This window comes from Zingiber officinale, chromosome 5A (genome assembly GCF_018446385.1).
Source record: "Zingiber officinale cultivar Zhangliang chromosome 5A, Zo_v1.1, whole genome shotgun sequence".
Classification (NCBI taxonomy): Eukaryota; Viridiplantae; Streptophyta; class Magnoliopsida; order Zingiberales; family Zingiberaceae; genus Zingiber; species Zingiber officinale.
In genome coordinates, this window is record NC_055994.1 from 25284878 (window position 1) to 25302431 (window position 17554).

Sequence of the window (17554 nt, forward strand, 5' to 3'; positions counted from 1 at the left end):
AAATTAAAATCCCTCATTTTGAATATGATTCAAAATTTATATCAAGCCATAAAGGAAAAAATAAAAGAGTATTTTTCACTGCCTTCCACCAACGGTGGTTGCATGATGAAAGCTACCCTCGACCAATGTCTGGCTTATATCATTGGGGAGGCTTGGACGCCGGAAAGCTGTGTCTTCTACTGACATAAGTGATGTGGATTAGATGGAACTCTCATGACTTCGGCTCATATCATTGAGGGAACGCATGGTGACCGTCCATTACAATCTAACATTGATGGGTCGGCTTGACATGCAAAGATATTTGGCGTCATATTATTGGGCCCTTAGCAAATGTGAGGTGAATTACATAGAGGTTGCATATGATGTAATTGAGTTATACTTTTTGGGAATTATGATTGGCTGATATCATTTAGGGATCACAATTAGCTAATTGGGCTCTCTGTACTCACTAAGGAAATATAACTTCCCGTTTCCATTAGAGGGTGATGGAAATGTCAAAAATAGTGGGAGGTAATTCAAAATATAAAAGTCCACATATTTTGTCTTATGAATTATTTAAAATAATCAGTAATATTAATTATCTATTTTTATTTCAGTATATTTTCGATATGGCATCTCAGAATCCACTATCTGTAATACTTGATCAGAACAAATTAACTGGACCTAACTATTCTGACTGGCTAAGAAATTTAAAGATTGTTCCGGCATCTGAAAGGATTGCATATACATTGGATAAGACACCTCCAAAAGAGGCTCCTGTTAATGCCACCCCTGATGAGTTGGAAAAGCTTGAAAAATGGTCGGACCGTAATCTTCAAGCAAGATGTTATATGCTGGCTTCAATGTCAAATGAAATGCAAAGGTGGTTTGAGGAGACTGTGGATGCTAAAGATATTCACATACACCTACAAGAGTTGTATGGTGCACAGACTCGTTCAGTCAGGCACGCGACTATCAAGGAGCTCATGACGACTCATATGCGAGATGGGGCTTCGGTCCATAAGCATGGAGTTAAGATGATTGGGCTTATTGAAAAGTTGGTGAGCCTTGACTTGGTTATTCCACACAAGCTATCGACATACATCATATTGTTGTCTCTTCCCTCCTCATTTGATAATTTTGTGGTTAACTTCAATATGAATAAGCTAGAGGCTACCCTTGAAGAGCTCATCAATATGCTTGCAAATTATGAAGCAACCATGAAAAAGGAAAAAATTTGTTTTCCTTGTGGGTTCATCTTCTGGATCCAAGAAAGGACCCAAGAAAAAGGGAAAGAAGCGTTCTACCCCTATGAAGAAGATTAAACCTAATAAGAAACCAAAGCCCACAAAGCCTAATCAGTCAGAACATGTTTGTTTCCACTGTAATAAGCTTGGACATTGGAGGCGCAATTGTAAGGAGTATCTTGCTTAGAAGCGTTCTGGCAAAGGTATGCTATATATAGAAGTTAATGTCTCTATTAACTCTACTTCTTGAGTATTGGATACTGGTTGTGGTTCTTATCTTTACAATGATTTACAGATGATGACAAGAAGTAAAAGACTCAGAGAGGGTGAGACCTTCTTGAGACTTGGGAACGGAGCAAGAGTTGCTACGAAAGGTAAAGGAGACATTACTTTGATCTTGAGCAATGATTTTAAGTTGTATTTAAGAAATGTTTTATTTGTTCCAAACTTAGTTAAAAATATTATTTCTATTTCTATGATTGATAGATGTGGTTATTCTTGTCTTTTTGCAAAAGGTGTTTGCAATATTTACAAGGGTGAATATTTAATTGGGATTGGTGAATTAGAAAATGATCTCTATAACTTAAAATTGAAAGATATTCCAATAAACAATATACAAGACCAATCAACAACAAAGAAAAGAAAAGAAGATAGTACAAATCAAGTACACATATGGCACGCTAGACTAGGTCATATTTCTCAAAGAAGGATGACTAAGTTAGTAAGTGAAGGATTGTTTGATTCGTCAGACATAAATTCCCTACCAACTTGTGAATCTTGTCTAAAAGGAAAAATGACTAAGACACCTTTTAAAGGTCAAGTGGAGCATGCACATGATATGTTGGATTTGATCCATACTAATGTATGTGGTTCATTAAGTGTTAGTACGAAACATGGTCATTACTACTTCATTACTTTTACTGATGACTATTCACAGTATAGGTATATATATTTGATGAAATATTAGTCTAAATCTTTTGAAAAGTTCAAAGAGTTCAGAAATGAAGTACAAAACAATTAGGAAAAAGTATTAAAAAGTTTCGATCAGATCAAGGTGGAGAATACCTGAGTACAGAGTTTAAGAACTATCTAAAAGAGAATGGGATTCTCTCACAGTGGACTCCTCTTGCAACACCACAGCTTAATGGTGTAGCAGAACATCATAATCGAATGCTGATGGACATAGTTTGATCTATGATGGGATTCACTAATTTACCGCCATCATTTTGGAGCTATGCACTCGAAACTATGGCAATGTTGTTGAAAAAAGTTCATACAAAGTAGTAGAAAAGACACAATATGAAATATGGATGGGAAACCCCCAAAGTATTCATACTTGAAAATATGGGGATGTCCTACTTATGTGAAGTAGGTAGTGGGAGACAAACTGGATAGTAGATCCACTTTATGTTATTTTGTGGGATACCTAAAGAACTTTGTTGGATATTATTTCTATAATCCCAAGAAAACAAAAGTCTTTGTTTCAATATATGCCACATTCTTAGAAAGGAGTTTCTATAAGATAGAAAAGGCGGGATGATAAAACTCGAAGAGGTTAGAGACAATTCCACAACTAATATAATAGAGCCCACACCCCAACATCCAGTAGAACAAGTATACACTTTAAGGAGATCAAATAGGGTCTTAAGACTACCTATGAGGTATGGTCTACTCCTTGAAGGAAATCAGGATGATCTTAATCATGGATGTGATCCAAGATCCTTTAAGGAGGTGATATCTGATATTGACTTGATATAATAGCTAGAAGCCATGAAATCCGAAATGGACTACATGTACTGAAACAAAGTTTGGTCAATAGTGGGTCCACTTGAAGGAATCGTTCCCATAGGATGCAAATGAATTTACAAGAGGAAACTTGGAGTTGATGGAAAGGTATTGACCTTTAAAGTTAGATTGGTGGCAAAAGGAATTGACTATGATGAAACTTTTTCACCAGTCGCAAAGCTTAAGTCCATTCGGATATTGCTTGTCATAGCTGCATGGTATGACTATGAGATATGACAGATGGATGTGAAGACGACATTTTTTAATGGTGATATTATGGAAGAGATTTACATGTCTCAGCATGAAGGCTTCACATCTGTGGGAAGTGAGCATAAAGTATGCAAACTTCAGAGATCAATTTATGGTCTCAAACAAGTGTCGAGAAGTTAGAATCTCAGATTTGATGATACAATTAGACAGTTTAATTTTATTAAAAATCCTGAGGAACCATGTGTGTACAAGAAGGTTAGTAGGAGTGCAGTGACATTTCTAATACTGTATGTTGATGACATTCTACTCATTGGAAATGATGTAGGAATGCTTCAGTCAACAAAAGTATGGTTAGCCAGTAGACTCTCCATGAAGGATTTAGGTGAAGCATCTTATGTATTGGGAATACAAATATATAGAGATAGATCAAAGAGGATGTTGGGACTGACCCAATCCACATATATAGATACCATACTTAGAAGATTCTCAATGGAAGAATCTAAGAGAGGATATTTACCAATGTGTCATGGTATAACTTTATCCAAGTCTATGTGCCCTAAGATAAACGAAGAGATAGAGATGATGACACGCATTCCCTATGCGTCTGCCATTGGTAGTATCATGTATAATATGATATCTACAAGACCTGATATAGCATACGCTCTGAGTGTCATGAGTCGATATCAGTCAAACCCCGGTCCATTGCACTGGAAAGTTGTGAAAGATATTCTTAAGTACTTACGAATGACTAAGAATTTGTTCATGACGTATGGGGTTGGAGAATTAAAATTGGAAGGCTACACTGACTCTAGCTTTCAATCAGATGTGGATGATTCAAAATCAACCTCTAAATATGTATTCACTTTGAATGGTGGTACGGTCTCTTGGAAGAGTTCCAAACAAGACACAATTGCGGATTCCACCACAGAGACAGAAAACATATACTGAGAAAATTCCACATTATCCGAGAGATTGTGGGAAGAGGTGACATTATAGTTGAGAAAGTTTCCTCTGTAGATAATATTGCTGATCCACTTACAAAGCCCTTGCCAAGACTATCTTTTGAAAAACATCACAAACTGATAGGCTTAAAACTAGTAAGTAGTTGGCATTAGGGCAAGTGGGAGTTTGTTAGAGTAGATGCCCTGCAAAGCCAGGTATTGGCTAGGGCTTTATGGACTCCTATAAATAAACAACCTTTATTTTAATATAATTCAATTCAGTTTAACATTACTTTATCTTTATACCCATGCTATATGCATAGATAAAGTCCTTGAATATACTATAGTGAGATGTGGTGGCACATATGATGGTCATCATGAAATACATCAATATTCACTGTATATTCTAAATTTGTTCCTAGTCAATTGGGGCGCCTAATAAACAAGGATAAAAGGCTGCTTGAGCTAGAGACTAGCATCTGTGATGTAGTGTACCATGTTTTATTAGTAAGGATAAAGAGATGTTCAAACATACAGATGGTGATCATATGATGTTCATCGAACATCCCTCACACAAACTTTTCAAGTGGTTATCATTTATCGAGTGGATAAGTCATTGGTTGTGATTGTACACTAGTAGTTCTGATGACCCGAGACAACAGTGAGACTCTATATGCTGCAGCTACACTTTGAATCATTTACCGACTCTAATAGGGTCATCAGGTGATGAGATTGGGTGTAATAACAAAACATATAGGAGTCAGTGTATTGTAGTCAGGGATTCACCGCACACCTACAGGTGTGGATATCCTATGTAATATATTGTTTTATAGTGAATAAAGTCTCTGATTAGAACTATAAGATGTACTTTAGGAAAGGAGTTTCCTAATTACACATGCGATATCACTATAAGATATATCACATGGTTGTCAAATCAACATGCAATTCTCGATATACCAATGATTATAGATTCGACCGGGATATATGAGATGGAGGGACCGGATTGTACGTTAACCATAATCGACTGATTCTTACAGACACTACTATTTAGTGATACCTAGGGAATCATGGGGCGGTGATGCTAGATGCTCTTACCATGATTTGTTGGGTGTTAATCAGAATTAGTTCTAATGTCCTATAATTAAGGAGTTAATCATAGGATGAGGCTATTAAGGGTATGCCCGAATAAAGGACAAGTATAGTCCTGAATCACAAAGAGTTGTGAACCCACGACTAGCTATATCCCTGAACTATTGAGGGGCACACAAGTATTGGTTTCCCTATTTCCCGTTGAGAAAGTCAAATTCAAAGAGTTGAATTTGGCAAATAAAGTTTGATGTGATCAAACAATGTATTGACAAATAAAGTTTGATATGATCAAATGTTAGATTGATTTCCAATCAATAGAAAACAAGGAGAGTAGAAGAGTTCCACATAAACTCTATAAATTATATTTATATTATTGTAATAGTGAGCAAATGTGTTTGCCGTGTCAACAATATTGGATCGTTGATATGATTACAATGGACTTGTATTATTGGGTTCTAGAAAAGTTCTAAAAATCCAATAGGTAAAGATGGAAGAGATATTGGGCTTTAAAAGTTTAAGCCTAAAATGAAATGTAATACATTAAATATTGCATCATGAAATTAAAAAAAAAAAGAAGGAAAATGGGGATTTCATTTCAACGTGTAATGAGAAAACAAGAAAATAAATTTTATTTTTGTCCACTAATGATGAAACTTGTTTGAGACTATAAATTGATCTCTGAAGTTTGCATACTTTTAGGATCTTACTTATACGGTTAGATTGTAATGCATGCTTAGATAGAGATCATGCTTATATTTGTTTTAAAAACCATACGAACACTCTTTTGATTTAATTGTTAAATCATAAATAAAATTTTAAATTTCTGCTGTGCATAGGAGTGTAGAAACACGATCATCGAATTTTGAACTCGGTCCCAATACCCTAGTCCCCTAGACCAGGACTTCATCGTCTAACCGTAGCTAGGACTTTCCACCTTCCTAACCTAACTAGGGCTTTCCCTTGCCTAAGATCACTTAGGATTTTCCTACACGCTCAGTTCAACTTGTAAGACAACAAAAAATCTTAACTTTAAGTCCTTTACCATAATCAAAACTTAGGTTTGATCATCTAGTGTTCCCTGCACCAACAAGAGAGAGTTAAGAGAGGTTTGAGAGAGGGATTAGAGCAAAGAACGTTAAGAGAAGAAAAGTGGTCGAAGGGAGAAGTTGAAATTGATGGGAATGATTCTAGAACTTTGGTTTCACTATGATACTTGTAAAGACCTAATATATATTTGGTTTCCTATCCTCAATGGTTATTTTTATAGGTAGACTATCCTATAATATCCGATGTTAACTTTTGGAACTATATTGGCGTACCAGTTCCAATTCATCACCTACTTTCAGAGTGACATAGCTGAGGGATTACTTTCTTAAGGAGATCCTTGTCACGTGATCCCACAACCTCCGAGTTGCCTTCTCTTGTTGCATAGCGACAAACTGGAACAGATCCATTAAGATCTATGATTTCATATTGCTCCTCATGACATACTAATCTACTTTCGTAGGTGACTATCCACATCTCAGGTTTCTAAGGGTCGGAGGATTGGGTTCTCCTTTTGGTTCATCCCTGCACCTTATGGGATATGAATATTGTGCTTTTGGCATCAAGATCGTGTGCATATAGTAGACCTGGACTACAAACAAATATATCATAGAACATAAAAATGAACAAATACATAATTCATGCATTGATATCTAGTATTTTTGTGCATAATTGGGCTCTTGAATTGAGTATTTTGCATCTTCTCATATGATTAATTCTTGTTTTATCTTATATCTTATGAGTTGAGAATTATTTAGAGCCTTGTTGCATTTTCTATATATTTCTTGTGGAATCCTATCTAATAATGGTACTTTATTTGTTTTGAAGGAATAGGCTCATTGGACTACAAGAATTTGGATTGGGCCCGATCCATTAATGGAGCTTTCCTCTTGAGCTAACCCATGTCAAACCTTCTCATCAAATCCCTAATTTTCCTCCTAAACTAAGTCCTAAACCAAATGCAAATCCCGGTTCAAACCTTGGTATAAAACCCAAAAGAATCGCGGATGAACAGTGGCTGCGTCTACTGTTCATCGTGCTAACGGCGATTTCCTGTTCGTGAGCGCGCGCGCATGCCCCCGATTCTAGTGATAATCTGATCTTGAGTTCCAGATCCATAGAGGAAGATGCAAGGAAGCTGCTGACCTAATTTCCTGAAGCTGGAGGTTTGCCAAAGAGGTCTCGACGGCAAGCTTTGCTGCGATTCTGTTCTTCATTCTTCGCCCCTGTTAGAACGGTGTTGACAATAGGAGTTCATCAGCCATCTTCGAGAATCATCAGAGAGGTCTCTCTGGTGGTTCTTGACTTGAATCCAGCTGCCATCAACGCCCCATCAGCAAGCCATTGCTGAGCACAGAATCGAATCGCAGATCCAGGTTTCGACAATTCCGCACAGATCTGAACTTGTGTTCTTCCAGAGAGGTTTCTTTGGCTAAGATCAGCGAGTTTCAGATCTAAACTCAGATCAGCTGCGTTCCCTTTTCTGCTTTTCTGGATTTCGCATTTGAGGTTTCAAGTGAGGACTCTTGTGTGACGACAAGAGTTGTGATTCAAGAATTGATTGTGATTAGAATTGGTTTAGTTTTAATCCTGCATTTCATTACTGTTCTTAGCTAGATCTAGATCTCGTTTGTAGCACAGTTTAGTGCACAGATCAGTTTCTTTCTAGAATTTTGCTTTTAATCCCTGTTCTGTAATGCAGAATTTCCAGCAAGTTTCTGTTAATAAAATTAGTTTACAATCCTTGTTTTCAATTCAATCATTTTAGTAGATTTTGTTGACTTTAAATAGTTCCTGGTCTTGTAGTCGTTATAGTTTTGATTACTGTTCTTGGATATAGAAATTTCCAGCAGAATTCTTTAGTGAACTTAGTCTGATTTTTTATCTTGATGCAGTAATTCTAGTAGTTGTTGTTAGTGTAATTAGGTTTCAATCTTTGAGTTCGTTGCAGTAATTTCATAGGATTTGTTAGGTGTAATTAAATTCAGAACTTGGCTTAGAGAAGAATGTTATTGTTTTAGCATGTAAGAGTAGTAGTTGTATGACTGCAGTTGTTTTAGATCTTATTTCTGCATTTTAACTCTGTTCCTCTTATTTTTCTAGCTCCATTTCTGCACTTTCATTTCTAAAATTTAATTCTGTTGTATCTCTTTTAGCTTCTAAATCACAAAGTACATTAGTTTTCTTTATCTAGGATTTAATTGTTGCTTAAGATCAGTTTTATTAATTGCATTTCAATTCTTAACTTAGGATTTGAAACAAATCTAAACACTTCAATTTTATCAGGAGAAAACCTCAAAAGATAAATAATTCTAATCTAAGATCAAGCATTCTACTATTAGTTTCCTTGTGAGATTCAACTTGGGACTCGTACTACATCATCGTTTTTTTTATGAATAGAGAGTTTTCAATATTAAATGTTAATTTGATGATTGACCATTACCAAATTTTGGCGCCGTTGCCGGGGAAACTAGTAGAGTTTGTTTGTTTTTAGATTGTGCATAGTTTATCTTTTCTTTGTTTTCACTTTCTTGATTTTATTGTCTATCCACTTTTGTTTTAATTATTGATTTTTGGTGGTATGACTAGGTCTTCATGTGATAAGTTACTTGATATTGATCCGGAAATTGAAAGGACCTTCAGAGCTTTGAGAATTCAAGAGAAAATTTCAGAGGACTCAGGAAGTTCTTTATCATCTTCAGATACCCCCATGGCTGATCATAGTAGGACAATGAAGGAGCTTGCAGCTCCTGATGAGGCTTTCAAGTATTCATGCATCACTTATCCAACTTTAGCTGGTGATTTTGAGCTGAGATCAGAATTGATTCATTTGCTTCCAAAATATGAAGGATTATCTGGAGAAGACCCAAACATACATTTGCATGAATTCCATGTGGTTTGTTCAACCATGAAGCCACAAGGAATTTCAGAAGAGGATATCAAGCTAAGGGCTTTTCCATTTTCACTTACGGGAGCAGCAAAAGATTGGTTGTATTATTTACCACTAGGATTTATTACTTCTTGGATTGACATGAAGAAGGCTTTCTTAGAGAAATTCTTTCCGGCCTCGAGGACTGCAACTATTAGGAAAAGCATATGTGGGATTTAACAAGTGGTGGGAGACACTACAAGAAAAAAGCCTAACAACAACGGTTTTTCACCGTTGTCGTAGCCCATTTTGAACTGTTGTTAAAGGTCGTGTTGTTAAAAGGGGTGCCCAAAGATAATAGTTTTTAACCGTTGTCTTTGAAGGCAAAGACAATATTTTTACAACGGTGAAAAACTATTGTCTTTTCCTTCAAAGACAACAGTTTTTCACCGTTGTCTTTGAGCGTATGCCTAGGCTCTTCAACAACAGTTTTGAACTGTCTACGACAACGGCTAAAAAACGTTGTCTTTTTTGCCAATGACATCGGTTTGACAACGGTTAAAAACCGTTGTCTTTTTAGCAAACAATGTTAATTAACATCAGTTTGTCACTGTTATCTTTTAACGCCATTGACAACAGTTTGACATATTTAAACTGATGTCTTTGGGTACAATACACAACATTTTGACAATAAATAAAAAACTTATTAATCTTTTCCTACTCAACGGTTTATAAAAAACATCATCATCCAATGCAAATTTCATCCAGTGCAAATTTCATTGATAAAAAACCTACATAATCAATATTTACAATGCAAATTTCATTAAAGTACCAAACATCATCATCCAAACATCATTAAAGTACCAAACATCAACATTCAAACATCACAAAAGTTTACACAGCCAAAAGTTTATATATATCACACATATATATAAAGTCCAAAATATCATGTTTTGTTGGAGCACGTCTTCTCTACCTGTGCATCTTCTAAATAGCCTGTGCATCTTCTAAACAGCCTGTGCATCTTCTAAACTGCAGCCTTTTCTGGTTTCTCCTCCATCCTAGCTTCTCTTTTCTTCTCCTTTCACAGAAATGGGGTCATTATCTTTTCCCTGAGCTAAATAGCATATGATTGCAAGTTAAGTCATTTCCCAGGAGTAAATGGCATAAAAAATGGATCTCTTGGAAATTTCACACCTGACCTCCTATTACAGTTTTACAAAAACTCAAAGAGTAGTATGTCTTAAAAGACCAGCTATATGGCTTTACAAGTAACTCTTAAGTATGGTAAACCAAACCTATCAACTTTACATATACCAAAAAAAATTCTATTCAATTTGAAGTCTAGCGAAACTCCATCTACTATGGGTTCAACTGCTTTGTTAGCAAGATAATCCGCCAGCAACTTAGTGTTCAAAAACCTCCAAGCAAAAACTGAAATTTTTGGAGACAGTAACTTGCTCCACACAGCTAACCAAATCCTGTCAACTTGATGAGTCTGTCTAATTAACCTCCATGCAGACTTGGATGAGAAAGCTCCATCCAAAGATAATTTCCAGATCTGCAAGTCAGGCTCTCCCCTCAAAATATAAACATCAAGAGTTTTTACAACCAAATCAGGCGTAAGCACCTCTCTTAATTTGAGAAGAACCCACCCCTGCTCATCCCACATAGAAGACACAGACCTACCAGGATCTCCAACCATATTACAAAGCTTAAACAAAGGACCTACATCTAACCATGTATCAAACCAGAAATTAATATGATCTTCACCTAAACGCCATCTAATCTGCTCTTCTGCTACGTTTCTCATCTGTAACATCCTTTTCCAACAATGTGAAGCTTTGTTTTTGAGTAAAACCACCACAGGAGAGATTGACACACAGTACATGCTAGACAGAAATTTTGACAAGTGTGTTCTCTGCTCCCGGAATCTGCACCACATCTTCCTTGAAAATGCATTAGCCACCTCAGATAAACTTCTCACTCTCAATCCTCCTTCTAACTTAGGTTTACAAATATCTTTCCAAGAGATCCAGTGAATCTTCCTATTGGAACTGATAGAACCCCAGAAAAAATTGGCCATAATCATCTCAATTTGATGTAAAATATCCCCTTCGTCACTATTAATAATGGAGGCATCTAAAAAATGGATTCTTCCTACCAATATTGAATTACTTATGTTACAGGGTGATATATGCAATCAAAGTTTGCACCTCAAACATTAAATTTCTTTGTTAGTTACTATACATGGTAAAAGCCCCGTTAGACATACATTAAGTTGCAGTTAGGGAATCAACAAAAAAAAAAACACACTTGCGTTGATATTTCTGCTTGCGTATTCTTTTGCAACAATCTTGGTGAGACCAATCACTCCTGCCTTTGCAGGACTGTAATTAGCTTGGAATACATTACCGACTAAACCAACAACAGATGCCCCTGCTCAATTGAATGATATTTCAATATCTCGAAAAAAACTAAAGCATAAAGATGCTGCAGTAACAAGATTATTACCCTTCTAAACAAAGACATCTACATTATAAAATTGAGATCCAAATTGTTTGTTATGTAAACCAAAATACAGTATAAATATTTGACAAATGATTAAGGTTAATCATTTTTTATATTTGACAAAGGATTAAGTTATCGGTTTGTATTTGATGTTGGTGCATCAAGTGTGCAGTTTAGTCATGCCGATTGGATTTGGTAAATGGACTCAAGAGACAGATATCTCCAAATCAAGTGCAATCAAGTATAAGTAGCATGTATTCAATTTAACTGAATATTATTATTGTCAAATGCAATAAGATGAACTCATGTATATACCTATTCATAAATATGATCTTGTATGCATTCGGCTATCTCAGAGCGCACTTCATCAATTTCTTCTTGAGAGTACTCCGCTTTTGTGAATTGTGAACACACATAAATTATATGATCTTAAAGAACAAAATATAATTAATTGGAAAAAAATAATAACTAAATAACTTCTAATTATTTGAGATGATAAAGATAATTTTACTATCGATGGTAGTGTATCCCCCTCGATCATTGCATTTTCTTCAGTAATTTATCTCATAAATCTCATCACGTAATAACCACATTGTTTCGCATCTGGCTGCCTAGGAGCCTACGTTAAAGGCAATTGATATTTTTAATGATAAATATACACAAACCTTAATTGATTGAAATAGAAGTACTCATACCTTGATTACTTCCCATTGTACATGCTTTCTTCCTTTCCTTCCATTGTTCGAATTAAACAATCTTAACGCCCTTCATATATAATTCAACATAGTTGATATATAAGTGTTTTATGACTAAATTAAATACATAATAAAAAGCATATATAAACTCACATTTCCACAACATATTTCCAATCTTCATCACGAATGCGATGACTTAAAGAAGACAACAAGTAAACAATCTCCTTATGAGGTTTAATGACAGTCAAATTCCAATGGAAACTACACACAAATACAAAATTAGTGCATACAATTCACTAAAATAGTCAATTGAAAATGATATTAAAGATGTTCATTACCCATTGCCACTTGGCACCAAAACTAATTGATTAATTGATGCACCACTCATCCTATCTGCTAAAAAACTCGCCCTCTGGTTCAACCGTTCAGTTTTACCTATTTTGTCTTGTGTGGTTTTTTGAAAGTTTGGGATGCTGTGCGGATTTACAAATATGAATTTATCAATCTTATTTTCTTTTACCAACTTTTTATACAGATGTCTGCCATTTGAAATAAAAAAAATCAGAACTACATTAGATATTAAATACTGATCTAATAAAGTATGTGCTTCTTATATACTAAATTTAAAAAAGAACAAACAAAGTTTAAGGTAATTCGAAGACTTACCATATGTAAACAACCACACAATTTCCTGAAATTGGCTCCAAGTGATACAAAGCACTAATGTCCTCAAGATGCCAGTTCAGTTCATAATCATCTTGAAATACCTCATGATCTAAAGCAATTGACAATTTCCTTCCATTCTCAAGAGCACACTTACAATAACAATACACCATGCGCAATGATCTTGGCACACTTGATGACAAAGTCTGGTTATTTTCTACATGTGTCGTTTTCTTCATTTGACGCTTCTAATAATTGTAATTGTAAACTTTTTAGATAGGTGCAATACTAAATAGTTTCACAGATATTTACTTTGAAATATTATCTTAGATGTACCTTCTTTCATAGCATCAGCAGGAGTTTTGGCCAAGCCACATGGGTTCCAACAACATCACCAATAGTTTCACATTCATTGGGAATCGGAACTGGCAAACATGCTGATTTCTACATTGCTTCATCGATGGATACGCGCATACAATTTTCAAAGCTCTTCTAGCCTAGCAACAACAAACAGTGAAAAAATAATCTTAGTAGACACAATATGAAGAATGAAACAAGCAAGCTAAAACAAGTTGCCTCAATAGGTATATATATATAGGCATTCAATAACCTAGAAAATAAAAATAAAGAACAAATTCTTAATCACCTTGTCCCAGTTCAGTTGGTATGCATCCTTGACTTTTTGATTTGCAAGTAGAAAACCAACCACTAGTCCAGGACACACAGTCATAGTACTAGAGACATCTATGTTCAACAAATAAGAAAGATAATAATATTTTTAAAATAATAAAGTGATTGAATGATAATGCAAGCAAAAGCAAATAGCATAAGTGTAGTGGCATTGTAAGTTCTTACCAATACTCAAAGAAATGCCTCCTTGTGAAGTCCTCAAAATAGAAGGAAACAGAAATGACATTTATATAGCTAGGAACAAAAGATTGTAGATAAGTGCAGTGACCAAGCAATCTTCATTACAATTCACCACCTCCAAAGAAATTGGCTGGGGATGCATAACAAGCGGGCATATAATAATTTCCACCATCGGTAAATTCAGACAGAACAGGTGCCGACGAACCCTCTGAAGGAGTCCACATGCTTGACGATTTAGCATTACTCGATCCAGTATGGGCAACAGAAACCTAAATTTCAGAAGCAACCATTTACTTGCAACAATTATGTTCAAGGTCCAGAGATAGCTTATGCAAGAAAAAAACTACACTGAATAAAAACTATTACCTGCTTGGTGGCTTCAACAGCATCTTTGGACTTCAGCTGAGGATCCAAAGACAACTTCTGCAATAAATTTGAAGCTTTTGCAGTGTAGCGTTAAGGATAATACCAACCAGACAAAGGGATCTTTTTGGCAAGAAAAGCTAAAAGCTTAGATGACAGAGAAAGTGCGAAACTGAAATGCATAAACTAACCTGATATAAGTTTCTCTATGATTTTAGGTAAGTGCTATAAACCATTAGTTGAACACGTAAACAAAAAATAACAACATTCTGATCATTCTTAACAAAATAAGAAGAGCAAACATACCTTTTAGCGTTAACCATTTATGGAAGTTAATGGAAATGTAAGATGCTTAAAACTATGAGTTTCAGAAGGAAATGAAGATTCGAAGAGTCTTCATCACCCCAGAATATTTCACCTAGTTAGTGTTGATGAAAAATAGCAAACACTATAAACAATAACTTAGAAATAAAGCTGTATCAAATTAACAAATAAGGCACTCATAGTCCAACTTGCAAAATTGGGAGAGACTCTATGGATCTGAGGAGAAATAGGGGAATTACCTCCAACCGCAATCCCTCGTTGTCCTTGAAGAGGGCAACATGATCAGCAAGGAGTGACTCATATGAGGACTTGAGCCGATCAAAATCCTGCTCAAGTTGCTTGTTCTTCCACCTTGGACGCTGGTTCCGGAACCACACTACAACTTGCCTCGGTTGCATGCCTAGATTTCGAGCCAGTTCTCTCTTTCGCTCCGGCTCCAACATGTTCTCCTCCTCAAAGCTACGTTCCAATAAATTTACCTTTGTTGGAGAAAGGAAGCCGATCATTCCCGCATCCAAATCAAATATTCAGCGATAGAGCAAATGGAGTAAAACAATGAGAAGTTGGTCGATAAGTATCTTCTTATTACATCTTACCACTAGTAAACCCAACGAAAAATTTACTACAACTACGTTGATCTGTCACCAATTATGCATTCAATGATCTAACGCCCAGATTTGGATACGAACAAAACAAACTTCTTACTCTACCAAAACAAGACAAACCAATAGGCTCTTTCCTCCCAAAGTTGGTGGCATGATCACATGAGAATCGAAATCATTATTTCTTAAAAGAAGAGCATAGCTCTCTCCAAAGTTGCTAGTAAACGATTAGGGGAGCCAAAAAAGGAATATGGAAGTTATCTTTTCTTTAAACTGTAAAAATCTAGTAGCTTGATTCTGAAATTTGAGTAAATGAGTAACCTGATCTGGCGTTAGGCGGCGCTTCTTCTCCGGCAGCTGCTCCTCGTAGTATTCCTCCTCGTAAATCTCATCCGGTGATGTGAAGAATAGCCTCTTGGTGGCGCCATGCTCCTCCGCCGACCTCAACCCTTTAATTCCGCCCCAAATCGAACAGCTTATTATAACTAAAACCAAATCCAAGTCGAAGACAATGAAATAGTAGAAGGAATAGTAACAGTACCTCGAAAGATAGAGTTCCCATCGCCCAACATGAGTAGCCGTGCGCGAGTGGATGACAAAGAGGAATCAAATATCAGATGGGGACTAGAATCCATCCTCTCTTCTTAGATCCTAAATGATCAACAGATCGGATCTGAATTGAACAAATACGACTAGAAAAAAAAAATACTACGCGTCTGATTTCTCCCTCCCTTGGATCCCAACCTAGTTGGATAGATCGAAGGGGATCTGTCGATTGACTTAGCAGGAGAAAATGAAGAGGGAGAAGAACTTGTGGCGGAAGAAGCTGGTGCTCCACAGAAGGCGCGTTGATGTCTCCATGGCATGGTAAACAAAGGTTAGAAGAGAGAGTTTTTACAAACAATCGAGTATGCGTAACGAAAGGTGAGACATCTCCAACTTACAAACAGCTATAATTGTGTATGTGTAACCAGTAGCTCCTAGATTCGAGTCATTTGATGATTTAGCAAGTATCCCTAACCAAACTCCTGCAAGACCTAGGATCAAATAGTCAACAGCTTGTCTATAGTATCTTTGGACTTCAGCTGAGATGACCGACTAAGAAAGAAACACGAAAAGAGAAAGGAAATGGAACCAAAAGCGATCATTCATGATCGATCGAGGAACCCCTGCATAAACCCTTCCAAGAACGCTTGAAGCTGAGGCGACAAGCAAGGAGAAGAAGGAAGGATACAGTCTGCTGCAGGGGTGACGGGCGCCATGAAGGAAGAACTCAGCTGGATCAAGAGGCGTTGGAATGGAGAGCCGCCACTGCCACGGGAGGATTGGAGAAGGAGACGACGAAGACAGTGAGTGAGAGAAGCCTTTAGTTTAGGGCTTCAAAAACAACGCGGTGATTCAAATACCGCAAGAACAAGCAGCGGCATTTGACACACGATGAAGGGGAAAATAGGGTTCGGGTAGGCTAAGGGGGAAAATAGGGCGCCAAAAAATTTTCGAAGAGAGGGAAGCAAACTACTGCTACAACAAAAACGACGAAGGAGAAAAACGGCGAAAGAATAAAGTCAAAGACAACGGTTTATTAAAACTGTTGTCTTTGACCCTAAAAAAGCGGTTAAAGACAACAGTTTTAGAAAACTGTCGTAAAAGGTGTTGTTGATTTTACCAAAAGTCGCTCAACAACAACGGTTTTTACAAAACTGTTGTCTTTTATTTTTTTCAGGTACCCAAAGACAACGGTTTTGTCAAAAACCGTTGTCTTTTACCAAATTAACAACAGTTTCCTTCTAAAACCGTTGTCTTTATGGTGTTGTCTTTTAACAATTTTGTTGTAGTGGAGAGACACTTTATGATTATTGGGAGAGATTCAATAAATTATGTTCAAGTTGTCCTCAACACCAAATAAGTGAGCAGTTATTAGTCCAATACTTCTATGAGGGTTTATTACCTATGGACAGAAGTATGATAGATGCAGCAGCTAGAGGAGCTTTAGTGAACAAGACTCCAGAGCAAGCACGGGAGCTAATTTCGAATATGGCTGAAAATTCACAGCAATTTGGAAGTAGAGCACTCACTACTAGAGGAGTTGGTGAAGTTCAAATGGTTTCTAATGAACAAAAGGAGATAAGGAATTCATTGATGGAATTGACAACCTTGGTGAAACAATTAGCCTTGAACAATGCTACTCAACCTTCTGTTGTGCCAAGTATGCAATTTCCATGTAAACAAAGCATAGTTTGTAGCATTTGTTCGAGTCAAGATCACCTTTCAGAACTTTGTCCAAATCTCCATCAGGATGAATCTTTGGCAGCCTTCTCTAGAGCTCAATTCCAACAAAAACATGATCCTTATTCATCCACAT

The 17554-nt window shown here is 36.4% G+C and overlaps 2 protein-coding genes across 2 annotated transcripts; one reads left to right on the forward strand and one right to left on the reverse strand.

Moving 5' to 3' along the window:
* The first annotated feature begins 608 nt into the window (after window positions 1–608).
* LOC121979488 lies at window positions 609–1304 on the forward strand. The gene has a single exon (XM_042531475.1). It carries the CDS (start codon window positions 609–611, stop codon window positions 1302–1304), a length of 696 nt encoding a protein of 231 aa, XP_042387409.1.
* Window positions 1305–14004: 12700 nt separating this feature from the next.
* Window positions 14005–16050, reverse strand: LOC121979489 (homeobox-leucine zipper protein HOX16-like). The gene is made up of 5 exons (XM_042531477.1): window positions 15734–16050; window positions 15514–15641; window positions 14830–15069; window positions 14270–14326; window positions 14005–14172 (listed from the first exon to the last, which is right to left on the reverse strand). The coding sequence occupies exons 1-5, from the start codon at window positions 15825–15827 to the stop codon at window positions 14005–14007; spliced, it is 687 nt and encodes a 228-aa protein (XP_042387411.1). The 5' UTR covers window positions 15828–16050.
* Between the last annotated feature and the right edge of the window lie 1504 nt (window positions 16051–17554).

Coding starts and splice junctions, on each gene's coding strand:
- LOC121979488 (XM_042531475.1), top strand. CDS start 609: ATGGCATCTCAGAATCCACTATCTGTAATACTTGATCAGAACAAATTA.
- LOC121979489 (XM_042531477.1), bottom strand. CDS start 15,827: ATGGATTCTAGTCCCCATCTGATATTTGATTCCTCTTTGTCATCCACT. Junction 15,642..15,733: donor TGGGAACTCTATCTTTCGAG/GTACTGTTACTA, acceptor GCGGAATTAAAG/GGTTGAGGTCGGCGGAGGAG. Junction 14,327..14,829: donor ACGAGGGATTGCGGTTGGAG/GTAATTCCCCTA, acceptor AATTTATTGCAG/AAGTTGTCTTTGGATCCTCA.